Here is a 27013-nt window from a genome sequence, read left to right on the forward strand (position 1 = left end):
CAGTAGATAAAACAGAAGAGATGGTCCCACTGTCTTTTTTCCCATTTCTTGGCTTTTCATGTATTTTATAGTGTGTGACAGGAAGGAATGTAGGGAGGCAAATTCGGAAATGTATTCAGATGAGGCATAATATTACTAGAATAATACGCAGCGTGTTTCAAATCTTACTTCAATTTGAGGCCACTTCTTGCAGTGTATGGATTCCCTGTTACTATCTAGTGCTTCACTTTCACCATTCATTGTAGAGTAGCTTTCAGAGGAATTGGTTTTCAAGCACTGGGGACCTCAGTGGAGACTGACTTAAATGGAAACAGATGCCGTTGCAAAAACCTCCTGGCTCTGCAGAGATAATTCTACACCCACGTTCCAATCTCTGCTCATCCCTGACTGCGGCAGCACAGCCACACGAGCCCTGGTTCACCACTGAAATACTGCATTTAGGTGTTATCTCTTCTGAAGCGCCCGTGGCTCCATTCTAGGGCTTCAGATAAGGCAGAGAGTGATGGCCAGGCATCAGCCTCATTTTTGTAGAGCTGTTCGTTTCAGTGGTTGGGACCATGGAACAAGAAAACAGGAAGCAGGAGCATATTTAGCTTGTCAAATGAAATAATGAAGTCTCTTACTAAAGTTCTTGCTTTGTTGTAATTTGTGTGTTATATTTTTGGAGTTAAAAGGACTCACCTTATTTATGCTGTAAGAGGGTCTTAATAGTCCGTCTAGGTGAATGCAGCTGTGTTCAGTTTTGAGTGTGTTACGATTCCTTTGTGGAGATAGAGAGAAGTGAAAGGTTAAATAAGGCTAAATAGAACTATAAATGTTACTGACCACTTGGGCGGGGGGGAGAGGTGAAGGCTTGATTTTCAAAGGCATTTATTTGAAAATTTTTACAATGGTGGAAAACAAGCAAGTAGTACTAGACTTCTGCAGTTGAGTCTGCGTGCAAATGTCCAGCACTTTGGCAACTATAAAAATTTTCCAGTGAAGAACTTTGGAAATCTTACCTTATTTTGAAAAGTACAAATCTTTGCTTAGTGAAAACTCCTCCCTCCCATCCAGAAATGTATTGCAGCCCTTTTTCTGACAGGGAAATATATACAGTAGCACGTGTTGAATATAAAGCATATTCCTCTGTTGCATTTAGTCTTTTGGTTGTTTTTCATAGCTGAGCCGGCTCAGCCGCCTTCTGCATCTAGCAGTGGCAATTCTGATGATGCTATTCGATCCATTCTGCAACAAGCCCGACGTGAAATGGAGGCACAGCAGGCTGCCCTTGAACCTGCCTTAAAAACACCACCTTTATCTCAAGCTGACATTTCTATCCTGTCCCCCAAACTAGTATCTACACCTGCAATGTCTTCGGTTTCCAGCTATTCTCCTTTGGCCATATCCCTGAAGAAACATTCATCTGTCACTGATTCCAGTATCTCTGCATTGCAGAACCTCTCTGGGCTCAAAAAGGAGCCTCAGGAGGCACCTGTTTTAGAGCTTCATGGAATAAGTGATTCTGCCCAGGGTATGTTGAGGCATGTTAAAAATGAGTTGGGACGTGGTGGTGTTTGGAAGGACCATTGGTGGAATACTGTGCAGCATGAGAGAAGAAATACAGCTCTTCCCGAAGATATAAAAGTTGAGGAAGCCAGTGGTGGAAAAGAAAAGGTCAGCAATCAGACTAGGCCAGATCGTAGCCAGCTCCAAGGACCATCTTCTTCAGAGTATTGGAAAGAGTGGCCAAACGCTGAATCTCCGTACTCCCAGAGTTCTGAATTGAGCATGACTGGGGCGAGTCGCAGTGAGACACCACAAAATAGCCCCCTCCCTTCATCCCCTATCGTGTCTTTGTCAAAGCCATCCAAACCTTCAGTTCCTCCACTGACACCCGAGCAGTATGAGATTTATATGTACCAGGAAGTGGATACGATAGAGCTAACGCGGCAGGTCAAAGAAAAGCTAGCAAAGAATGGCATCTGCCAAAGGATCTTTGGGGAAAAGGTAAAGAACTGGTTATCTCTTGTTACACCAGTATTGTGAATGTGCGTTGTGCTCCTTACATTGGTACGGAGCTCAGTTTAACGGAGGGGGATATGCCACATATGTCTTACAGAAAAATGTTTTTGCTTCGTATGTTAAGTATTTAAAAAATAAGCTCATAAAGGAAAGTATTAGTTTTCCTGTATTTTGTGAATTGCATAGGTTTTTATACAAAGACTGGCTTCAGCCACTTGTGATTAGAAATGGGGCCCCTGAGTTTGGAAACATTGAAAGCTGAAGCAAACGTTATTGAGACTCAATATTTCATGCTTAATGTAATGAATTCATGGAATATTTGAGTAATACCATTGTCATGACTGGAGAGTCTTAAATTTGTTATAAGTGAAGATTATGGACACAAGAGCATTCTTCCTTTTTTTTAATATTTGGAAATGCGCACAAGGGTATTTAAACAAACACACGGAAAATCCCCTGCCTCGCCTTAGTCTTAAGTCAAGAATTCACAGTCATTTCTTATACCTGGTGCTTGGTATCTTAGTGGGCTTTCAGACATTTTTAAGCGATGTTTGATTACAGATATGCGATGCACGATAAGGCTTTCTGAAGTTCTCACGTTGCGGGCCCTAAGCATTCAACACGTGGGATTTTGGGGGGGTCCCCAACCACCAGAACACACTTCCCAGGCTATAAGAAGTGGTGGACATCTGGTGTTTCTTCTTCCTATAAAGAATTGAATCAATATAATAGTATAATAGGAGCTGGCATCACGCTATTACCTTTTCACTAAGATGTAAAATGAAAAGCCTGACCTCTTGGGGTCATTAAAGATCCCGTGGCAGCTTTCATTAAGTATGATTTTTAACCCCTGTACCTGTGCTGAATTCCAGGCAAGTAATTGCGTTCTGCCTGTCTGAAATTTCCCCTTTGCTGCAGTCAGCTGTATTCTTAAATATTTACTTACGTGGAGCAGCCGCTGCTACAGGTGAAAACACACATCGTTATAATTCATACCAAAAAAAAATCAACCAAATATAGGCCTAGTCTCAAAAGTCCCAATTATTTTTGTTTGAGAACAAAATACATGCCAATCATTTCCTGTTTTATCTGCCTGTGTGTGCCTGGACTCTGTGTTTTTCCTGTTAGAACTGATGAAACTATTTGACACAAAATATGAAAAGCATGCAAATCTCGTGCCATCCTTTTGCCGTTTGTGCTGCTGCTCCGTTCCTGCAGGAAAAAAACCCATGCTCCAGAAGGAAACCATGGCAGAAAAAAAGCATTTCCATCAATTACCTACAGATGTCATTTTGCAGTTTTACTAACTGTCCATATAAAAACAATTTGAGCAATATAGCAGTAAAGGAAACCAAAGTGACTTAAATTACGCCCCTTCCACATCAAATGTGTTAACGTGCCGTTCTTGGTTGCTTCACTTCAGGTATTGGGGCTGTCCCAAGGAAGTGTCAGTGACATGCTCTCCAGGCCAAAGCCATGGAGTAAATTGACCCAAAAAGGCCGAGAACCATTTATTCGTATGCAGCTCTGGTTGAATGGTGAGCTGGGACAGTGTGTCCTGCCTGCACAAGGGCAGCAACAAGGACAAGGTAATTAAAATTCCACTATGTTGTTTGAGTTGAGGAGGAGGAAATCTTTTTTTTTTTTTTTTTTTTTTTTAAATTTGCAGTAAGCGAGACTTGCACCCGGTGCTAGTCCAGGCGTTACTGGAAGTGGCAGCGTCCACCCTCGCAGCCCTGCCGGTCCCTAGGGGGGACACGCTGGGAATGTTTACGAACGAAGCACTCGTTTATGCGTAATTGATAAGCAGCAGTTATCAAGTTCCTAATTAGGATGATATTATCTAGGCATGAATATGATACGTAATTCCAAAAATTTTGGCCAAAGAGCTGGAAAATCTTGTGCGCTGTTTTCTAGGGTTGCATAGGGGATTTTTATTCTTCCTAGGAGAATATCGATTGCTTTCTCAGGAGGTGAGCTAGAAGAACTAAGCTTTAAAGGGGGAATGCTGTGTTGCAATTACGCTTTTATTGTGGCACTCTCTTATCCTAATACCTATTGATACAGAAAGGCCAGACTAGGGTTTGGCCTCGGTTGTACCCTTATAATGCCACTGACTTAAACGAGCAGCGTGCCCTTGCTGAGATAAGCGGTTTGCTATTTGTTGAGCCTGCTTACTGTTTAGTTTGTGGTTTGGCATCTCCTTTTATTGTTCCCTGATTTTCCTCTCCTCTCTTATCTAGTCCTTCACTCTGTGACATCATTACAGGATTCCCTACAGCAGGGATGTGCAAGCTCAGGTAATCAGCTGGTTTCAATGATTTGCTCTGAAATAATTCTCTGTGCTTTTGTTACGTTTCTTTTGCTTTGATGCCAAGAGGTTTCTCGCATTTTGTTGTATCATACAGGAGACCCTTCAATTTTTTTATTAACACAGTTAATTCCTCGTTCTCTCCTTGTTGCTATGGCAGATGTAGGGAGTACACTTATTTAGCTGCATATATTAGGTAAAGAGACTCTGTCTGATCTTAGAGATCATTGGCTCTGTAGGGTTTTTTTTACCATAGTTCAGCTTATCAACTTGACATGTGACAATGGCTGTAAAACAAGCCTTTCGTTTGTAATGTGATCTACATACTCCAGCTGCCTTACTCGCTGGCGTATTTTTTTTTCCACTTTCATTTGCACAAAATCTGCTTTGTTAATTTGAAGGTGGGGAAAAGACCACGTTATGTCTTTCTTTGTCAAGCTTCGTTAAATATTCCAAGCCGACCTTTTTTTCTCGCTCCCCTTTCCGTTTGCAAAAAAGCAGATGCAGCAAAGATGAGTGTCAAAGAGAAGTGAATTGCTAAAGGTTTTATAAGATGGCCACGGTATAGGAAGGAGCCTGGAACAGAACAGCTGTGTTCCTGCTGTTAGATACCAAACTCTACCCACACAGACTTTTTACCAATGATACGCTTAACTGACGTAAACCACTCAGGCTGTTTTGTACTCTAGAAAAACACTTGTGCCCTGCTCTGTGCTTACAGCCCTTGCCCTGTATTGGAGAATTACTGCATTTCAGGATACAGAGAAGGATGGGTTGTGCTCTTCTTCCACCTTTCTGCCATTCTGAAACACTCTCTCTTTTTCTGGAGCTTGCTGGATTTATTCTGAATATCCCAACCAAACTGCTTTTACTCCCTACTGGGAAACTATTTTGCATTCTAAAAGATTTTACTAGAAGAAAGTCCGTGATGATATTCAGTCCACGTTTTTCTTAAGAAGAACAGTTGAAAATAAATAGATAAAAGCAAAAAAAATGCCCCTGGTAAAAACAAGCCATGAAAACAAAACCAAAATGGGAAAAAATTATTTGCAATCATAAGGCTATTGTTACTTAGAGCCAAGCATTTAGCAAACATGGAAATTTCCTGCGACGTTTTATACGCTGCTGTTCATTTAAAGCGTGCCATTGACTACTTTTTTGTAGCATCAATACTATGCAAGAGTAACTTACAGTTATAAATGTCTAAGACAGCATGGAAAATATGAGTAATTAATTGTAGCCATTTTAAGAGGAATTTGAAATCAGAGGAGCTGGGAAAAGGCTGCATTGTTATTGCTAATCATCATATTTATGACTAACTGTAATTATAAAAGATTGAAAGACAAGCCCATAGTATTAAAATCCGACCACCTTATGGATTCCCGTGAGGATCGCTGGTAGCTGAAAGTGATTTCCTTCAGGAAGTTCAGTTTTGCTGCCGTGATATTTTGCTCCCCTCCCACACTCCCAATCTCGTTTGTCAGTTCCTGCCCTTGAGCTAATATTTTGTGAGGCAACACGTTCCTATCAGCTAATAAAATCATATTATTGATGATGGCCCTCCTTCTTTCCTTAAAGCAGACTTACAAATGAGAAAATGGGCTCGTGCCCTTTTCTTCCTCCTTTCCAATGATTAAAAATAAAACTGTTGTAGAAGACGTTCTTTTCTTGGTGCCTTTCTCTGTATAAAGGAATAAGGAAGGTTGTGACACCACGCAGAACAAAAGAGCGAAACCAAGTTATTTGAATGAGGAAGGGCAGTTTGGTAATTTTCTTTTATTAGCAGCTGTTCTGTAATTAAAAGTGCAGCAAACAGTTTGGAAAAGGTAATAATAATTATGCATTTGTGAAAGATTCTCCACTTCAGGGCAGGAAAAAAAAAGACAGCTCCAATTTTCTGGTCTTCTGAGACATTTCCCAGGAAAATCAAGGCAGAAAAGGTTGCATACTTGTAATTTTAAAACAGAAATTAATCAGAAAAATTTTGAAACGAGAAAAGGTCTGGAGCCTTTTTCATGTAATATAATTGGCTTGGAACTTGTTGAATGCATGAAGGGAAAGAAGTGAAATTAAACTAATACATTCAGTGGCTCCTGAGTGCTTTGCCAAGAAGGTCTTCAGTGTACAGAGTGTCAACATGCATAGTAACATCTCAAACTTTTATTAGCTGTGAGTATTTTCATTACCGTTTGGCACTATTCTATCAAAGTAGCAAGATTTTCTGGATTTCTGACCCAGTTAGTTACACTTCTAGATCATAAGGTTTTGATTAACACCTCATTCATGAAAATCTGTTCTTTTGTCCGGTAATTTTCCATTGTCACACGTGGACAGATGGACCCATCAGTCTTTTATATGTGGGAACGAATGGATAAGCTTCTTTTTTTTCTTTTTTTTCTTTTTTTTCTTTTTTTTTTTTTTTGAGATAGCAAAGAGAAGCCAGGCTTGTTTTTCTTCTTTGAAAGCTATATTTATGAATTTTGAAAAAAACACAGTCTATACCAAAATTACAACCAGATATGTATCGGTATTTTCTGCCTGTGACCTTTCATCAACGCTTTGGCGATTTTGTGCAAGTTTCAGTGAACGTGTTTTACACAAAAATGGTGTCTGTACCCTAGGTGGTCAAAAATAGTATCACTGTGCCTTTTCTAACATTTTTTTCTGTGTATTTCTTTCCACCTAAATGCTCTAATGCCCTTGGGTAAATCTGCCTTTTTAATGATTTATGTGTCAAAAGCATGGACCAAATCACATGGAAAAAAAAGTTGAATTAGTGTCACCCAACTGCATCAGCATTTTTTCATGATGAATTTGGCCCTTATTTAGTTGCATTACTGATGATCAGAGCTGGGTTGGGTTTGGACAGTAGCCATGTGCCAGAAGAAGGTTTATGTGCTTGGATATTTTTCTAAATACTTGTACTGTATATAGCTCTTATTAGTTTGTTTTATTTTGGGGTCTTATGTCTTTAGTGAGCATCTAGATGACATTAAGACAAAGTTTCTTTTTTGATGCTGTTGATTTCATAGCTACTCCCATGAAAGCTGATTTTTTATTCACTTTTGTATTTATCCTTTGTGAAGGACATCTACTCTCTATATACTACATTAAAGACTTGCAAATACTCAGTGGGAAAAAGACATGCCTTTTTGGTATGTGTTTCTGTAAGGGTCGTCTTATGACCTAATGTGGAAATCTTCATTTGCCGATACAGCTGCGGGTGATCTCAGGGGATTTTGAATTTCCCTTTTGTTTGTCTTCCTTTCTGGGTATCATCCATCATTCCTAACCTCATGCTGCTTAGCAATAGTAACACTCATGGGAGTTGAAGAAAGGATTATAGCAGCATAAAATGGGGAGCTAATTAAAGCTTGTTTCAAAATCAGAATCTAGCTTGAGATAATTGCATATTATCTGGCGATTTAAAAACCCAAGATCTACTGTATTTAGATCAACTAAAATATGCATAAAAGCTTTATTTTCAAAATAAAACGTTTGTAACAACAGGGAGATTACTTCTTATCATCCCTTGGGAAAGAAAATCTGAAAAAAAATCAGGATGCAATCTGTGGTTTACTGTAGTTATGATATTAACAGACATTGTGGAATGATAACAAACCCAGGTATCCGTTATATTTTTATTTATGTAATACGTATTCCTGTACTATTTTTCAGTACAGAAGCTGCTGAGCGGGCAGGTAGTTAACTGTGTACTGGCGAGACCTTCCCATCTACCTAATAACAGAAGGATGCCGTCACATTGACTACTCTGAGAGAAACAAAGTGGGGAGAGAGCATATTTCAGGCTTGCAATCCATATTTAGGATCACCATCCTGATGCGCTTATGGGAGGAGCTCACTAGCCACACGGTGGCAATGGAGAAGCTCTTGCCCCCCATTTCTCCATGGTTCATGACTGCTTCTTTCATTGTACTGTTTTGTTTTGGACGGGCAGAGCTGTCCGAGATGGTGCTCCAGAGCACAATTGGGATTCGTATGCGGAGAGCTGGATCCTTGGTACCTTGAGGCCACACAAGTGATCAGTCCAGTGATGCTGACAGATCTTCCCAAATTTGAGCTATTTTTTGTTGTTGAATCAAAAAGAAGAGAGAATTTGTTTTGCAGTCATTTGCTGGCATTCGGGGTTAATAAAATTGTGTAACATGAAATGTTTGTGGTTAATGTAGTCTATAAAATGGAAGAGAAGGGACATCGCATGGCTTTTAATAGCTGAGTAGTTGGACTGCAAGAATTCCTTGCATAGATGGTTTATGTTTGATGACCAATTTTTAAGTCTTTGCATTTGGTTGAGAAGGTTGTCTCCTTTTGTGCTAGGTGCAAATGCATTTTTAAAGTTTGGAGCTGAACAACTAAGTCGGCCAAACAGTTATCTTCATGCTAACCCTGAAGCACACTGGCGCGTATTGGTGAAGTTTCCACATTCTTTCTGTGTGGCTTGAGATTGCGGCTCTGAAGCAGTTGGCCGTGGCTGTCTTGATTTCAAACCATAGGATATCAGTTGGCTCCTCATAAGGGCAGCTGTTGTAGTCTGTCTGTAATGTGTGTGATCATATTCTGTGCCATTTCCCTGACATTTGGACCATGAAAACCTTCCTGGCAGCCTTGCTGGTATCAATAAAGCTGGGAGAATCGCTGTCAAGGCACCTTACTGGGACCTAGGAATGCAGCGTGAAGTCAGTGTTTCAAGTTCGTTCTTAATATAAGATTGGCTATCATTGCTAGCCATCATCTGGTCATTTCTGCCTCTTGCCTAGGTCTGTCCTCCCCAGGCTGTCTTGCATGGCCGTAGTCCTTTGTCCGTCAGCGATGCTTTGCAAATAGTCGGTATTTGTAGAGAAATTCCTGTCCTAGTTATATTCCTTCCTGTCCATTGAACCACCCAGTGATTAAACTTGCAGAAGATGACTCCATCCTCATTGTGGTCATAGCTTTACTGTTACAAAAGTGCTAAAGTAAAATATATAATCATAGAGTGAACACTGTTTTCTAGGCAGATACTCCTTGTGGCTGAATTACAATGACAAAGCACCAACACACTTTTCATATTAATACGGCAAAGAGGAGACTCATGCTGCATTCTGAAGACAAATTTAATTCACTCTGAAGTGTGGTTATGGGTTCGTAGCATTCATTTTGGAGAAGTTACCCAGTCAAGGTGCAGCTATGTCTTTTTTCTGTGGTTAATTTGGGAATGTGGGTCCTTTACGCTCACTCCCCTTTGGTGTGCGGGAGAAGATCTCCAAGCAAGGAGCCGGTGTGCAGCTCTGCAGTAGCATTTAGCCAGGCACACTAATGCCTCATTCTCAAACTCTTCATTTTTAAAAATTAGAATTAATGAATGAATATCTTTTTTCATCCAGCTTAAAAAATAAACTTTCCTGACCGTTATTGCTGCTACGCTTCTCAGGTGGTTTATAGGAGTACCAGTTAGCATAATAGTTGCTAAAAAGTGGATGTAGTTTGTGAATACGTGCTTCCACTGTAACTTCAGCATCAATCTGAGCATGTAACTTCCTTGCATTCTCTTCAGGCCTTGTTTAAAAGAAACCATGGCTGTTGAATATTGGAGCTCTGTAAATTCAATTGTTCATCATTTCATTACTTATTACTTAATTTCATTAATTACCGGCATTTTCTTTTCCCTCCACTTGCGCATTTGGAGATGAGCAGCCTCCTTTGGGGAGGGGGCCCACATTACCTCCCCTCCCTGCTTCCAGGCACAGGGGGCTTCTCCTGCCAGCTGCTAACCACAGAGGAGCTGGGTGGAAAATGATGAGCTGATACGTTAGAAAGCCAAATATAAAAATAACTGGAGCAGCACTGAAACGCGAGCGAGGCCGTCGCAGTCATGCTGCGGTGCGGGAAGGCCAGGCAGCTCCGGGGGGCGGTCAGGAGCCGGGGTGGTGGCCGGGATCTGTCCCCCGTGGGCTGGCAGCTGCAGAAGAGGTCAGAAAGGCTCTTCTCCGAAGGGAGCAGATATTTTTCTGTTGGTGATAGGAGGCTCTGGCAGCTGGCAGAAGCTCACGCTGGTCTTCTGGTTGCTCGTGGGAAAAAGAGAGGGCTGCAGGTCCAGCCCCCGTGGCCACGTGGCTGCCACCAGTGGGATGGAGATAGCCATCGCGCCCTCAGCCGTCCCCAGGCAACAGCCCAACCGCTGCTCAGCAAATTACAAAATGCTCCTCCGCTGGATGAAAATTACCTTGCTTTCAATTCAAAGAACAGATAATGGGCTATTTTCCTCCCCAAATACTGGAAAAAAGGTGTGTGAGCACCGAACGCGCGGGTTGTTATTCCCATCTTATAATGGGGATGGAGCTACAAGACAGCTGTCTTCTCCACCAAGTAGCTCTGAAACAGGGAAATAAACAGCCTGTTAGGCTCCAGCAACAAAATCCTGTCCTGATTATAGAGTTATGTATTACTTGATAGCAAGTCATTCCCAAGAAGAAAAACCAGAAAATCACCAGAAAATTAATATCTCCTAAGTTACCTTCTAGCCTGTCCTTTGCATTAGGGTGCAAGAAAAACTGATGAATTTGTCTCACGTAATTTGATGGGTATTAGAGGTTTTTAAATTTGCCAGCAGCCATCCAGAGAAACGGCAAATAAAAGAATCCAGTGATTATTTTAAATCTGATGAGAAACACAACTTGCTTTGAAAACAAAGCAAAGTGGATTTGAGATTAAATTTAAATAAAAGTGAAAATAGAAAAATATCCAATTAAAAAGCCTAATGAAAGGAGAAAATATAATGACAAGACATGTAAAATAGGCCTCATAGTACATGTCCCATATTTATACTTGTCAAAGATATTGCTGATAGCAACATAAAAGATACCTGTTTCTTTGGCTGTATCTATAATCCCTGATAGTGGGGTTGAAAAGAGTGATTGTTCCCCAGAATAATTCGGGCACTGTTTGATACTATTTATTGCAAAACCTGGGATTGACAACATATTCCCTTGTTCCTGTCAGTGCTCGGCGTCTCTCCGATGAGACTGTCCCAGGACAATAAGCTGCTTTGGAGAGTAACGTTGTCCTTGCGAGCTATTCTCACCCGCTCTCCTCGCAGGTAGCCCGGCGCCGCTGCAGAGCCCGGCCAAAACATCCTTCTCTATCATGCGGCGTGGGATGGTCCCCTCTGGCGTCTTCTCCCGAGACATCCCCCCTTTCCTTTTTCCTTGCCGAAGGAAGGTTGGGATGGGTGCAGAGAAGGGAGCTGCCCTCTCCAGCTCCTCTCTGCCCGGTTTGCACACGTGAAGGAGGTGTGAGATTAGCTGCAGTGTAACTACGGTTATGTTTTATGTTTGTTTCTCTCTTTTACCCCTCTGGAACTTGGGTCCTAAAAATAGTGCAAGTTTGAACTGGCAGATGTTTCATTTGTCCTTTACGAGAGGACCAAAATTAGCCTCTCATTTGGCACCTAAATAAAGCAGCTTAACTGCCTTTATGTGAACTTTGCAATTACTGTCTATTGAAGTTGCAACATTTTGTTGTGTTTGATGGGGAAGGGTATTATGTAAGCAATACCCGCACCTAAAAAGCCACCAGACCTTGAAAGAGAGAGGACGAACAAGAATGAGCCCAACTGTTTTGTTTTGGGGTTTTGGTTTGGTTTTTTTAACTTTTTCTGATCTGAGGCAGGTGGGGTTTTTCCTAATGAAGGTTTCATTTAAAAAAAAAAAAAAAAAGGCAAAAGTAACTTGGAATTGCTCAGAGACCCGTCTATTGTAAAGGTAAAAAAAAAAAAAATTCTAATAAAAGGACAGCAATGGTTTCTCTAATTTTCAGAGAAAAATCTGCACAGAATGCCTGAAGCTGGGTTAGCAGTGGGACTCCCCAGGGGCAACAGAAAGATGTTATAATCAATTACCACATCATAACACTGATGTATGATAATTACTGAGTGTTCCTCCTGAGATAGTGCAGCATTTGGCTGGGATGCGGCTCTTTCATGGTCCACTGCCTGATTAATATGCAAATAATAGGCTGATTGCATGATGAATGCAGAAAATGAGTTCGCTGATAACGTGAGCACTGAAGCGGGAAGATGATAAATTACTTTTACTGACTGTCCTACATTAAGTACCCTTTCTCAACAATTTTATCACAAATTAAGTAAAGCAGTATGGAGAGATTATAAGGATGTGTAAAATAATGTACCTTAATAGCTTTTATAATATTGTTGCGTACAATGTAAATGTCATTTTGTTTCAGTACTTTAGCCAGTAACTCCTCCTGGAGAGGAGTGCATTTCGTATAGCAATGTTCGGGGTCACTCTTCTTCGATTGCTTTCTTCTAAGACGAAGAGCAACCCACTGTGCTGCGGATGTTAGATAGGACTTCTCTACTAGGGAAGGCAGGCAGTCATTAGCCGCGGGTCCATCCCGTATGTGTCTTGCCCATAGCAAATGAACGTCCACGTTGTTTCGTGGGGGAGATATATTTAAATGCAGTGCACAGTGCACATACGCATCCTGCTTCATACTCTTGTCTGGAGCAGAGAAGAGGTTTAAAATCTCGAAGGAGGATATAGAAATACCTTCACACTCAGGCTTATGACAGAGGAGGACAGCAAACAGTCATAAACATGGTAACATGTTAAAGGCAGTCTCTAATTACAAGGTCAGCAAGTCAACAAAGACACCATAAACCGCAGCAGAACCTCTAAAAGCTCTAACTGTTTTCCAAAAGGTATTGTGCGCACATTTATTTTGATTATACTAAAAATATAACTGTGTGGCATTATGGCACCTTGATTGATTGCTTTCATGACATATTTGTTTTAATATTCAGAAAATCCTTAATAAAGTTTCTGCACACAAGCTGTTTTAATAGTAAGGTTATTGAAAATATTTTCCAGCAGTTATTTCTAAATACTAACTTTTGACTAAGTTACAGAAACACAGAAAAATCTGAATATTAAATAAAGGTTAGCAGAGTAGAGCGATGTCTTTTAAAGCAGCCATGATTTTGCCATTAATCACCTAATTTAAAATCTGATTTCTTTTTAGAAAGGGTTTTTTAATTGTTTAAAGGTGACATGTAAAAAAAAAAATTATCATTCAGCACTCTTCAATGCAAAGACCCTACTTTTGGCTCAAGAAGCCATGCATGAGCAGGTAGGCATTCGAGGAGATTCTCCGTACGTGCTTGCTGTGTTGTTTACCTCTTCCACAGACATCCGCTTTTGGCCGATGAGACTGGGAAAGGATTTGGGGCTGTTGGCCTGACCTGAGCATTGCTCTGATGTTTCCGAGTGTGTCTCTACATCCAGCTAAAAAAATTCTCAAGTTCCTTTTTTCCCCCCCTTCATTTGTTGTAAAATAGCGCTTAAAATCGTGGCTGTATAGAGACCTCATGCTTCCCTGCAGGCCATTTCAAAAGTGTCCCTTAATGCTTCTTACTTGAGAGTTTTATCAGGTGGTGAGGTTGTGTCAGGGGTTGGTGTGTCTGTTCCAAAGTCCGACAGATCTCAGTGCAACTTTTCGTTTTAATTGATTAACTCCAGTTGTATCTCTCTGCACAAGATTCTGGATATCCTGGATGTTCAGGCTGCCCTTCGTAGCGACCCGTACTCCCCATCCGAGCCCATCCACGCTGCAGCAGACAGCCAGGTACCAGAGTCCTCCTGACTCAGTAGAAGTTTGATGGTTTGAGTTTATGCAGCCTTACAGTTGTCCAGCTCCCTACGATGCTGCCTAGCCATTCCTCCTGTACGAGTACCTGGATTTGCCTCCTCGCATCCGGGCGCAGCATGCTGCATGTATTGTGCAGAACAGAACTTTTCAGCTGTTGAGGCATTTTGCATCAGTGGGGCACAAAACACCTCTCGGAGAGCGATAAGGCAGTCGCTGATGCAAGGTGTGGGCTCGAGGGATGTGTGTAAAGGGCTGCGAGTGTTCACCAGCCAGGGCATTCAGCGATGCCTTCCTGCAGCGGCCTGAGAAAGAGGGGTAAGGCCCAGGTGATGGCATTGGCATACTTCCATGTGGCAAAGGCTTTGGAAGAGGCAGGTGCAGGGAGGAAGATCTGACCCGGTCAAAGCTTGTGAGCTGAGCAGGATGGTGCTCTGCCCTGGTTCCTCGCTGCACGCTATCCAGAATGAGCAGGCATAGATCACACAGGAGGTAGACATGCCTCTGCTTGGTTATAAAGTTGGTTGGATGGCCCTGGGCACAGAGTGTTCTTCAGCTGTCGTTCCGCGAGCAACATTTAACTCACAAGGCTGCACTAGGACTTTCATCATTATGCTAATGCTGGGGCTGGCATAAAAAAACATCCTTTTGCTAATGGGCTTGCACTGAAGATGAGGTCAGGAAAGAGATCCAGACTCCTGTTCTTAATCCCTTCCACCCGTACTGTATTGCAGGTGTGTGGCGGCGGGTGGCTATTTTTCAAATCTGGTTCACAGATTTGGTTCCCCCCAACCGCTTGGGACAGCACAATTGTAGTTCAGTGTCAGGCAAAAATGGAGGTAAAGGGTGGAGCCAGGACAGGATTACCTTAAACTGATATTGATGCCAGTTCTTGGCTATGAGAAGTTGCAGTCTTAACGTAGGTTTGGGCGCAATAGTGGGATTTCCAAGACTGTCCAAGGCATTTGTGGTTGCGCATTCATTGGAAGGAGAATTGGTTGCCTAACTTCTCTAAGTACTTTTAAATGTCCAGCTGTAAATCTCTCTTCATGAGTCTATCGCCAGCTCCCATCTTACTTGCTCTTTTCTGAACTTCATCTGATTTCTCCAGCTCCTTCTGGTTTCTAGAATGGCTGAAAACATCCTTCTTTAATACAAGCACAAAGCTAGCATAATTATTAAAAATGCAACATAAAATTGCAGCAAAATGTTGTAATCCTTTAACAATACTCAGAAGCAGTTTTTTTCAAGTACTTCTAACATTTATCTTCATCATTCAGATAGTTTTATGTTCTCCTGTCATTTAACGTATATGTAGAATGGGGACCTTTATTTTTAGTATTGCCCCAGTAATTTCAGAGTTAAGCGAAGCTGGTTTCCTCCCCTTTCAGTGCAGACACGCATGCATCTGCACGCTTTCCTAAAGGGGTTTCCTCTTGATCCCTCCCCCCCCATCCACATAAAATTTCCCTCTGAGCCAAGACCCAAAATAACATTTTCCCCAAAGTTATAACATTTGCAAAACAAACAAACAAACAAAATCTCCACGGTCATAGTGGAAATCTATAATCGTAACTATAGCAAGCGCTTGCAACTATAACTGCACGTACCTACATACTTTACATTGTTATATATGCACGCTGTAGGGAGGTTTGTATACTCCCTACATACAACCGTGGGAGTTTATAACTGTAGGGAGGATCATATTTTCATAAGCCACATTAATTTGCAAATTGTGAATAGGCAAGGTTCACTCACTTACGGTAAATCCACCAAAACCACTACCTGAGAGAAAGCGTGCAGCTTTCACGGGTGTTTTCTTTTAATTAGTCAGAAGAGGGATGTATTGCAGTGCTGTTACACAAATGCTGATCAGATTTATTACATAGTTCAAACTTGCACTCCACCACTGTTAGTGAGGAGAGTTGTTACGGTGCTTTAGAAGATCCTGCAAGGACAGCCGTTGCTAAAGGTAAAAGTAGAGAGAAGGTCGGAGAACAAAAATCTCTCCCTCGGAAACAGAATAACGTGGTTGTCCTGAGGATGCTGGCGTTGATCTGCTGCGTGATCAGGTCCTGATTCCCAGGGCAACATACCCTGTTTTTTGGTCTACAGATTGGATAGAATGGGCAGCCTAATGGTCAGGGGAAAACAGCGGCTAATCCAGTCCCAGTATGAGACACTTTCATCTCGGGCAACCTGCCAGGTCTGTTGTTGTCCATTAACTCATCTGCACGAGGAGGTAAATGCAGGCCCTGAAGTAGCAAACGCTCTTTTAAGAGGTTGCCGAGAATCTCCTGTCCGCATTTGTCTGCTTTCATCTTCCCTACTAATTTGCCATAAAGGGAATGAGCAGAGCACGGGATGCTTCATTGCCTCCCCGCTCCGCTGTGCGCAGGACGTGGCGATTCTCGCTGTTCCTCGATAAGGAACTTTGAATTTGACTAGTTTGGCATAGACCTGAAGCCTGAGCTTTGGACATTACAAAAAGTGGTGCATCAAACCAAGCGCCAGTTAAATCATGTTTGGGTTCTTGTTGGAATGTCACAGAGTACCCTGTCATTTTGTTTTAGCAACTTGTCCTTCCAAATGCGCAGTTCGCCTTATGGCATGCCAGCAGTAAAAATGTCACTTACAATAATTACTTTTTGGTGAAAATGCTTGCTGACTTCCTACCTTCAAGCTGTTTTTTACACAGTGGGGAGATAATAAGAAATGACTTTATCCTGACTGCTCAAATGAACACTAAATGGAATTTAGGTTATTATTACTGCAGATAGAGGACTGTGTACTGAAATTTAAATAGTGGATCAGATAAACTACAGAGATTTGTCTCTGAAAATTACAGTGGATCTGCTTTTTCAATCCACTTTGCTCTGAAACTTAAGGCAGCTGTTGTCTGCCTGCTGTCTTTAGAATATAATATTTTTCATAATCCTTTTAGAGGCCCCTGAATACCTTCTGTGTTTTGCATGGTCTTCCCCATCTTCTCCATGTTCTGTACCTCGTTCCCCATGAGTCCTTTTGCAGCTTATTAGCTAAGCTTATGTTAGCAACAAAGGTTGGGCAGTTTATTCTCCCAGCGGTTCCTGAGCTGCAAAAGTACAGAGTGCTCTTTATAGGCGGGCAAGTAGGCTGGGAGGAGAGGCTCGGTGCGTTGAGCTTGTGTTTTATGCTTGCAAATTCAGATGCTCTTGTTCAAATCTTTGCTCTGAACTTCTGATTTACAAGTGGGCATAAAGTCAGTTTGCTGCCGTGGCTGTAGGAGTTGAGGCAGGGTCTGAGCAAAAGTGGCAAACCTGCAGCTCTCAAAATGTGTGCAAGAAATTTCACTGGAGGAATCTGCCAGTGCTGGCAGACAGCAGCGTGATTCCTCTGGGACTGGTGAAACCGTATCCATGTCTCAACACTGCTCCATCGTCTAGATACCTCTGTTGAGGGGGATACATCCGGGACTGGTGTCAAGTCATGTAGATGTCTGTGATATTCTGGGGAGGTTGTAGCAGGCGTCACCTGCAAGTCTTCACATCTGAGGTGTCCTGAGCTTCAGAAGGAGCATCCAGGTGAAGTGTGCGGTGGATCTGAGCTATGCCACTGCTTTTGTATGGCGGGCCATGTTAGATTACTTCCTGTGGTTGGAAGACGTCCTGTACATCACAAAAATGGTCCTTCTTGACCAGTGCCCTGCAGTTTTGCAGAATATAATTAAATGTCTCTGACTGCTGAGTTCATGTAGCTGAGCGGGTGATGCTCAGGAGTGCTGCAGGAGGGGAGCCCAGTGCAGCCTATGGTTCATCACACCCTGTAGGGATTTTGTCACGTTATGATGGCAGAACATGATCAGGCCTCGTAGAGGAATGTGTCAGGCTGATACTGTGTTGGGGGAAGTGTTTTCAGATAATTTGCAGGCCACCGGTGGGATAACCGTAGTCCAAAATGTTCTACAGCCAGTGTTCAAGCAATTCAGGACCCAGTACTGGGGACCTGACCCCAGCATGAGGGTAGGAAATCTTGTAGTTGGAGAAGAATAAGAGAATCTAATGTTAAGTTCAGGAAAACCACTGTAACCGATGAACTGAGACTGGAACTCTGTTTTCAGACTTTCTCACATTTTCCAAAACACTATCATGATAGAAGCTGTGGGGAAGGTATAGAGGATGGATGGGACCAAAGCATCATTTGGCTTCATCCATTGTGCTAAGGAATGCAAGACCACAAAAGATTTTCTGTGTTCATATAATTAAGGCAAGCTCAATTTGTTATGGTTCTCAACCAGTTTTGTAAAATGCTCAGGCAGACCCTAGTCCTATATGCTAAATTGTTTGCAAAGTTTGTTTAGTTTCTTAACTGATAACTACTAAGGGGTGGGGAGGGGAATGGGCAAGCTGTGATGACGGTTTGGGGTTTTGTTGCAGTAAGATGGTCATTCAAGCAGCAATTTTATATTGGGAAAATAGTATTTAAAAAGAAAACAGAAGGTATTTGTATAATGTTGACTTTGTTTCCATTCGTTTCTATATCTTCATTTTAGATTATGCATCCCTCTCTAGTATTGTAGTAGGAAAAAACAAAACTGAAGAATTTCCTGACTTAAGAATAAGGACCATGTGTTCTGCCAGGAGTGATGTGTTCCCAAGTATGGCTCTCTGGCGGTCGCAAACTGCGTCAGATGTATTTGTCTTTATGAAGACATATTTGCCTTCAAAGACCTGAATGCTCACCTTCACTGTATGGTCATAGCTCTCTCTTAGCTGTTTTCATCAACTGTGAAATAGCCAGCGTTGGTGTTTCAGTTGTCTTCATGTTTTAGCTGTGAAGGGAGGCCAATTGCACTTGCCAGATATTTCAGATTGCTGGCCCATTTATGCAGACACCACTTCCTAGTACTTGAGTTGCATTTGATTATTATTTTCAGTGCTGCATATTTGAATGCGCTTTTACAGATCGGTTGGAAGTGCCTAACCTTCCTATACCCCAGATGTATATTTTGAATTAGTAATGTAAAAAGTGCATGGTAGAGCCTTAGCCCTTTCATGACTCAGTTATACTTGCAGCTTTAGAAGATTTGGATCACTTAAATGCATTTATGGTGTATTTGAATCTTTAATGACGTTTGTCAACATCGACTTGTAATTGTGCAAAAGTTACACCAGTTTCCCGATCGTTTAAAATTGTCATGTTGGACTGTGTCTTCATCACGTGCTTGGGACCTCATGGACACCGTCTTTCCACCAAGTTAGTTTGGTGAGACCCTGTTTCTCCCATCCTCTGTAAAGCGCAGGGCATGGCTGATGCCTTTGGCTACCTGAGACTTAAAAAAAATCCCAGGTTCTGCAACGACCTCGTCACTGGTGGTGCTCTTGATCTCTCCAGCTCTTTACTTCTAGCACCTTATTTTTGAAGCTTTTGGGCTTTTGCTTCAGGTTTTAAATTGGATACAGGCTGTTGGAAAGCAAAATGCAACACCCCTTCGGTATAGCAAAGTTTATCTGGAATTTATTAAAGTAACTTCATCAATAAATGGTGGCCGTGGAGTTTGCAGGCTGTACAGCCTACCGTAACGCAGTTTTACACTCGTATTGACAAAATGATCTCTTCCTCACTAAATACAAACGCGTAAACATTCGGTGAACATCACTTATTCACTCGTAAGAAACTGGATCGCTCTGAAGTTAGTGCTATTCTTCAGTGCAGTCGGGGGTTAAAAAAGCAGAATGCGTTTTAAAGAAAGAAGCTTTCAATGTATTATTTTCATTGGAAGTGTTCAATTGCTACTTTTGAAATCTTAATATGTATTTTTCAGATGTCCTGAATTTGTTTCTTTGTCCTGTGAGGAACTTGAGGGAAATGAATACAGACAAATTATTTCATAAAACATGCGAAATGGCTGTGGATTGACAGTTAAATCTGTAATAGTGAATACATTCAATTTTCCCCTTTGTTCTGTCAGCAGTCACTTGTACTCTAAATGTCTATTTAATTTTTTAAGTAGATTAACAGGAAATGTTTGCATTATTTGATTGTTGAATTGACTTTTCCAAATAATGGATCTTTTCCTCAAATATTTATGTGATCTTGAAAATGTTTTTCCATAAGGGAAAAATGCTAAAAATGAATGGGGAACATATTTTGAGTTATTTGTAGTATATGCGCATAATGCCTCATCTGAAATCACTACACACTTGCCTTTCGTTGGGGGAAAAAAAGGCAGTTTGTCATCTGTACTGCCTGCCAAAATTAGATTCAGATAATCCTACCTTTTTGAGTAAATAAGCAGCAGATTGGTCTTAAAAATGAAATTCAAGTAAGCTCTTGATATGTGATATAAAAAATAAATAAGCTAATATGTGAGCAACATAGAGCATTTCAGTGATAGATGATAATATAGATTACCTTTGTTGTTTACATAATTAGGCTGGGCAGGGAAAGGAGAGGGAGAAAGAAGCATTAGTAAATGCTTTTGTTTAGTCCTGTGTGGTTGTTTTTTTTTATTTTGGATTTTTTCTGCACTCCGTGTGCGCATGTGGTTTGCAGTGCACGGATGAGGAATTGTATAGGAAATTTGCAGCTGCTCTAGTTATTCAGTAAGATTTGTATAAGCTGGCACAAGGGACGAAATTAGAGGGAACTTGAATGAGTGCCGTGCAGTTTATTAGCTAGGCAGCCATAATTTTGACCTTGCTGTAGGTTAAAGGACACAGACCTGAGAAGAAATCTGTTTATCATGTAGGGAATTCATGCCATCCCTGACAGTGTACAGTGAACAAGATGGATGATCTGCCAAATTGGTCCCTCGCATGGGTGAATCAGGGCAAATTTACAGTACAATTCCTTTGCTGCTCCTGATACAAAAATAACATTTGCTGGGTTTTATATTCAGTTGTATGATGACCTAGGGTGAACAGAGAAAAGAAATACGATTTGGAGGATCCCTGTTGCCTTAAAGATTTATACGCACCTTGCTTTCCTTTTATGTCTGCCTCTTTTGCGTGTTTCATAAAACACTAAGAAAAAAGTCCAATTGCTTGGTTTGAGAGAGCAACTTTATGTAAGTGCGTCACAGAACCTCTCTTAGAAGCTTTCACGGTGCTGCATTTATTACCTTGAACGACACAATTATACTGTGCACCCTGCTTCATTTGAACCCTACTTTTACTTACGGAGTATTTTCCTTTAGTATTTGGGGTATGTTTCCGTGCTGCACGAGCTGCATGTTCTGTAATGATTTGACAGTATTCTGGATAACAAACAAACAAATGAAAAATAGTGAAATTTGCTGTTAGCCATCGCCGTGGTAGTGACGGGACCTGACGCTGCAGAGTGAACCGCTCTCGTAGTAGAGTTGCAGTGCTCAGGAAAACACAATTCTGTTAGTGGGACTAAGTTTTTGATGTAGACTGGCCTCATCCTTGTACGACTGAGAGTGTTGTAAGCTTCCTCCAGAGATGTTGAGATGAATCCACTGATGTATGAATTTGAGATACATACGATTAACCGTGTCAAGTAATGAGATGTGAGACAGCAAGGAGGAGGAGCAGTCCCACAAAAATGGGAAAGAACTGTGAATGGAGAAATCAAATGTGCTCTTTATCTTTTGAAGGGAATTGTTCTTCTAAACCACATTGTCTACGTGTTGTTGCTTTAAAAAGTGTTTAGACTGTACCCTTAGATGTCTGGATTTTCTGCATAAGCTCAGTTGGTACAGTCCGTTACAGATAAATATGAATTTATTAGGGGAAAACAACGTGTTGTACAGAACCTATTGTTGGCAAATTAACAGATTCAGAAAGTTTTCTTTTAGACAAAGTGTCACAGTAACGTTTGGGTGTCTCCTGATCCACTAGCTATCTTTACATTGGATTCTCAAATATGTTAATTAATACAACATCATTACAAACTGTATTTTAATCTTGTTAAGTTATTTCTGGGCAAAGAGAAGTGCAAAAATGTGATGTGAGTGATAAGAAGCAATATGAAATCAATAACACTCTCAAGATATAAAGTTTATCAGTTATAGAAAATCCCTCATTGACACTACAAAATAGCGGCTAAGTGAGTTTCTTACAAGGCGCAGAAAGAGGCTTAAACCAGTCTATAATGGTAGATTTAAGACCACCCTTATACGAAAATGTTGTGGAAAGCAAAACTATGAGATTTCCCGACCAAGGAAATTTCTTGCAACCTTACAGACTGTTGCACTTCATTTTTTCCTGATTTTTATTTGTATTTGTACATCTTGTCTTTGTAAGAAAGCAGAGATGACTCAAGATAAAATTAGAAAATAATTCTGTTTTTAAAAAGAGGCTTTTTAGTAACCAAGTCATAACAAGTAGCATTTTGCATACTTAGGCATTTCTTTAAGTAGGTAGAATATAAATGAGAAGGAAAGTTAAATATCCTGCAATCAAAACATTACAATTATGCTAAAGTGGGGACTTTTTTCTTTTTTTAATTACAGAAAGCACTCCAAAGACTTCTGCCAGTTGCAGTCCTGCTCCTGAATCTCCTATGAGTTCCAGTGAATCAGTGAAAAGCCTGACTGAATTGGTACAGCAACCCTGTCCCGCTATAGAGACAAGTAAGGATGGCAAATCCCAAGAATCTAGCGAGCCGCCTGCTTCTGAATCCCAATCTACAACACCTTTGCCACTGTCGGGCCACTCAGCACTCAGCATTCAAGAACTGGTTGCTATGTCCCCTGAGCTGGATACGTATGGCATTACGAAAAGGGTCAAAGAAGTGCTAACGGACAACAATCTTGGTAAATCGCTTTATTCTCATTTCTTGACTGAAATAAAATAAGTCTTCATACTTCTATTTTTAAGCTATATTTCAGTAGATGTTTACAAGAATACTTGGTTTTGATTCTGGCCTAAGCTTTGATCTGTTAAAAAAGATTTTTATTTTTTTTTAAACCAGTAGAAAAATCCTTTCAGATTGTCACTCTCTACTTAAAATGCCATCATACCCTTGCTCTTCTTAAGCTCTGCTCCTGGCTCACCAGCCAGATACTGCTCCCACCTCCCTCAATACAGTCCAGCAGGCTGTCAAGAAGACCAAAACCTCCAAACCAGTGAGATCTCCCCTTGAGAAATGCTGTTTTCCCCATGCTTATAGATTCAAGGCCCCAGCATTTTAGGCATAGGTGAAGTAGAGGAGTCCAGCACAATTGGAGAGGGAGGTGCATCGCAAGCAAAAGCATAGCGTACCTGTAGAGCTAGGAGGGCAAATTCAGGCTCAGTTGAGGTTTAGATGAACCTGTAGATAAGTGTGTGGGGCCATTCAGTTATTTTGCTTAGAGATGTGCAAAGCTAAGGCTGCTTTTGCTTACAGATTAATTTTTGGGTGTTGAATTAAGCGTAATGTTGACATGGCTATATATTTGGAATAGTCAAAGGGAATAACCTGATCTGAGTATGGGAAATCCACGCTTAATACTGCCACCCTGCCTCTAAATCACTAGTTCTTCATAGGTGTTTAACACTTGCTTCCCTCACAAGGCGTTGGGAAACCTTTAGGAGTCTTTTGAAGTCTCTAGTGGGAAGGCGGTGAGGCTGCCCCAGTGTTACCTGCACGTGCTTCTGGGGCTTAGCGTGGGATTCATCTCACCTGCATTTAGATGTTCAAAATAGATGTCTGAGATGGTTGGGATGAATCACTCTCCAGAAGTACTGGTTTCTCTCCATTCACTACAGATGGGACCAAAAAGATAAGTTTAGATTTAGACTGCTGATGATACTTAAGTGAGAAGAATTCCATCCATATCATCTGACCATTATGACCGTATAAGTAAAAACGCCTTTATTTTAGTATGTAAGGAAGCCTTTTTTCGGCTAGACACAGAATAACGTGTTATTATCTTAGATTATTTTTTTTTAAAGGGGAGAAATACTGGGATGGGGGAGTTTGCAAGTTCTCATTTAACATAATTTGGGAAATAAAGAAAAGGGCCCTGATCGTGGACATACCCTGCATGAGATTGTGTTCACTGAACCCAGCAGAGTTACTTGCTCGTGCACATTGGCATGGGCAGATTGTGGTTGCTTGTTCAGTGGAGATAATGTAGAGATAAAGCCACAAGTCACGGTAAGGGTTTGCAGGTTCAAGCCCCTAGTTTTTGGGCAAAATACTGTTGAGTGCTGTACCTGCTCTGGTGTTCCAGAGAGGTTTGAAAAAGTATTTTTGTTTACATTTGCTTTGATGCCATTTTTACTTAGTCTTTTTTATTTCCCATGATTTTTGTTTTCCTACAGTGTGGCTGACAAGCCTAAAAAGCAGCAGAAGAGCCAGGAAATGTGCCCCAAACTCTGCATTAGGTGTGGAACCAGTTTCAATGTCTCCTTTTGCGCCCTCAGTGTGCTAGTGCACCAGATTGACTCGGTGCACAGGTTTCTCTGTCTTAGGCCACAGGGCCTTGTGAACCTGTCTTAGGCAACTGGTGGTGGCTCAGTTGTTCCAATATCATTGGCCAGTAAAGACCACGGTTGTGCAAAACCACTCAAAGATGTATTTGGCGGGTCTCTCCTCCCATACCTCTTAGCATTCATTCAACAGTCACCATTTTAGCAAACGGTGCTGGCAACGTTAACACTGAGACGTTGCTAGTATTCCTAGTCCCAAATGTCATAGTATTATCAGTGATTCCCTGTTGGGCAACATATAACTTAGATACAGAGGGAAGCAAATGCAGTGAGCTATTGAAAGATGGCAATGGTGGGGATTTTGCAGAAAGAGCCAGGACTAACCATGAAACCAGCATAATTTACAGAAAGTTTTGTCCATGAGGAGCTACATCAGTGGGAACAGGCATGAAGGATATTGGGGAAAAAGATGGGGAGAATTAGCAGGAATTTTAGGAAACCTGTGCTTAAAAATATTCCAGTTATTAATAGCTCTCTGATGAAGATGGAGTGTGATACACCTGCTACCTCCTGAGAATGATTTCTAACACATTCCCCATTAGCTTGGGAGTCTTTCAGGTGTTTTATCCTGTCCTGCCATATCCTGGGATAAAATAAATGACACAAACATCTTTAGCTTTGTCCTTAACACCTGGAGAACATGATGTTACCTCCTTCTGCATTTGCATTTTTAATTTTTAGGCTGTTGTTTGAAGTTCATTTCCTTCGGCAGTATTGCTAGTACCTGCTCTGGGCTGCTTGTTTCTGACCTTTCTGCTGATTTGTGCCGGTATTCCTGTTCATGTGGCCACACAATAAACCGGACCAACTGGTCTGAGTCGAAAGTGGCCGTTTTATTCTTGGTAGGTTGGTTTGACTCGGATCAGTTCGCTGCTCCGATTTACCGTGCAGCCACATGGGTGGTTGCAGTGGCCACACTGGCACTGTACAGCGGCTGTCGGAGCTCTCGGGGCTGCTGGAAGAAATGCTGCTCACATTGCAGCCTGAGCACAGCCTGGGGTTAGAAACGGTGGGGAACGTTAAAGGAAACTTATTTACAAAGGCAAATTAAAAGATCTTTAAAGTCCTATCTTGCAAGTAGTTGGCAGGTTTAAAGGTAAATGGATAAGGCCTTACTGATTTTAAATACAAGCAGGGAATAGGTTAACTCTGCAATACGCATGGTCTAAAATTGACCCTGAATTACTTCTTTCGTCTGATTTTCCTGATATTGATGGTAGTTGAAAGTCACTTATTACTTAGGAACTTAAGTGAATTCTGATTTTAGGTTTCTGTTCAGTCTGTAAGAACCATTTTCAGGGTTAGTTTTAGAGCTTATTAGCAGACTCTGTCATGTTAGCCCTGTCCTCGTTTCCCCTTTCCGCCTTTCATTATCTTGGCTGCTTCCTCCAAAAGCTTTGCAGACCCACCTGCCCCATGCATCTGAATGGGATGTTCTGCAGCTTCTAGCTGGTCCCACATTCCCTCCTCTCCCCATACAGGTGAAAAAAATGGCCAGGCCAAAGGTTTTGGGGTGTTTATAAAGAGGGGGAGGAAAGTCATGGAATTAAGCACACAGGAGGGGTTTATGGAGTAGTTATCTTCCACAACCTGTTTTGTGACAGGATCAGATGAGGCTGTGAAGGCAAGAGCTGATGGTGCTTTTGCAAGTGCAGGCATGTCCTGCAGAGCTGTAGGAACACAAGCCCCCACGCATCTGCGTTGTCCCCTAGGGATCTGTTTGTTGCCACTGGCTAAGACTGCTGGCATTGCTAGGAAGTGAAGGAAGAGCATTCTGCTTTGTCTTAGTGAGGGCATTCAAAAGCTACAGATAAGACACGAGACCCTGAGGCCTAAATTTGGTTGGTATGAAAAGATCTTTGGGTTACCTTGAAAATACGTGATAGCTGCACTTCTATCGGAAATCACCAGCGATGACTCAGATGACTTCAGGCTCTGTCTTGTTACAAAAGCTGTTGCATATCAAGGCACTCTAGCTTAGGAAGAACACTGAAGTGAAGAGTTTTAGAAAACCAGCTGTATGGTTGGGTTTGAGCTGCACAGGCATTTTCCTCAGTCCTTGCTAAGTTAGATCTTAACCGTGTAAAACTAGCATTACTCATGCACGTACAAACGCTGTACATTGAAAAGTATACGCGGTTTTCACCTCGCTAGACAACAGCATTTTGAAAGAGAACTAAAATTAAGTATTCTTAACTACAAGTACCGTAGAGGCTGTAAAAAAAGCTGTTATATTGTAAAATGTGATTATCTCTAGTTGGTAAGACACAGTTAGAACACCACAGATAGTACAACACAGAAAATATGTATATGTGTCTTTGAGGACACTTAACATGACCGTTGCTGAATGGGGTTTGCATTGGTCTTGGTTCATTGATTGCTTGAAATGTTTGGATTGCCCTGTTGGAACGAAGCTGTTGCACTACCCTCCTGCATAAGAGCTAAGTAGCCTCACTGCTCTCGCTAGTTGCCTGCTTAGCTAAAACTTCAGTTTATTTTTAATCTCATTAATTTTATTTTTTGCGCACTGTTTCACTGTAAGGTCCTGGTCCCCAAAGGTGTTGAGCTCCCCTCTTTGCCACAGTCAGATCCTGAGGATTAAACTAAAGCTCAA

General features: G+C 41.5%; 1 protein-coding gene across 5 annotated transcripts in view; it reads left to right on the forward strand.

The window, feature by feature from the left end:
- Positions 1-27013, forward strand: part of CUX1 (cut like homeobox 1) — a 282941-nt gene that overhangs the window by 211158 nt on the left and 44770 nt on the right. For 2 of the 5 annotated variants that reach the window (XM_076354837.1, XM_076354839.1), the window contains exons 18-21: positions 1163-1989; positions 3428-3593; positions 4248-4304; positions 22437-22739. The exons of 1 other annotated variant lie outside the window; for it this stretch is intronic. In XM_076354837.1, coding sequence (XP_076210952.1) covers positions 1163-1989; positions 3428-3593; positions 4248-4304; positions 22437-22739 — 1353 coding nt within the window. The remainder of the gene's footprint in view (positions 1-1162; positions 1990-3427; positions 3594-4247; positions 4305-22436; positions 22740-27013) is intronic. 2 more of the 5 variants (XM_076354838.1, XM_076354840.1) reach the window with 2 other exon arrangements.

The sequence above is a fragment of the Aptenodytes patagonicus genome, chromosome 17, assembly GCF_965638725.1.
Source record: "Aptenodytes patagonicus chromosome 17, bAptPat1.pri.cur, whole genome shotgun sequence".
NCBI classification, from domain to species: domain Eukaryota; kingdom Metazoa; phylum Chordata; class Aves; order Sphenisciformes; family Spheniscidae; genus Aptenodytes; species Aptenodytes patagonicus.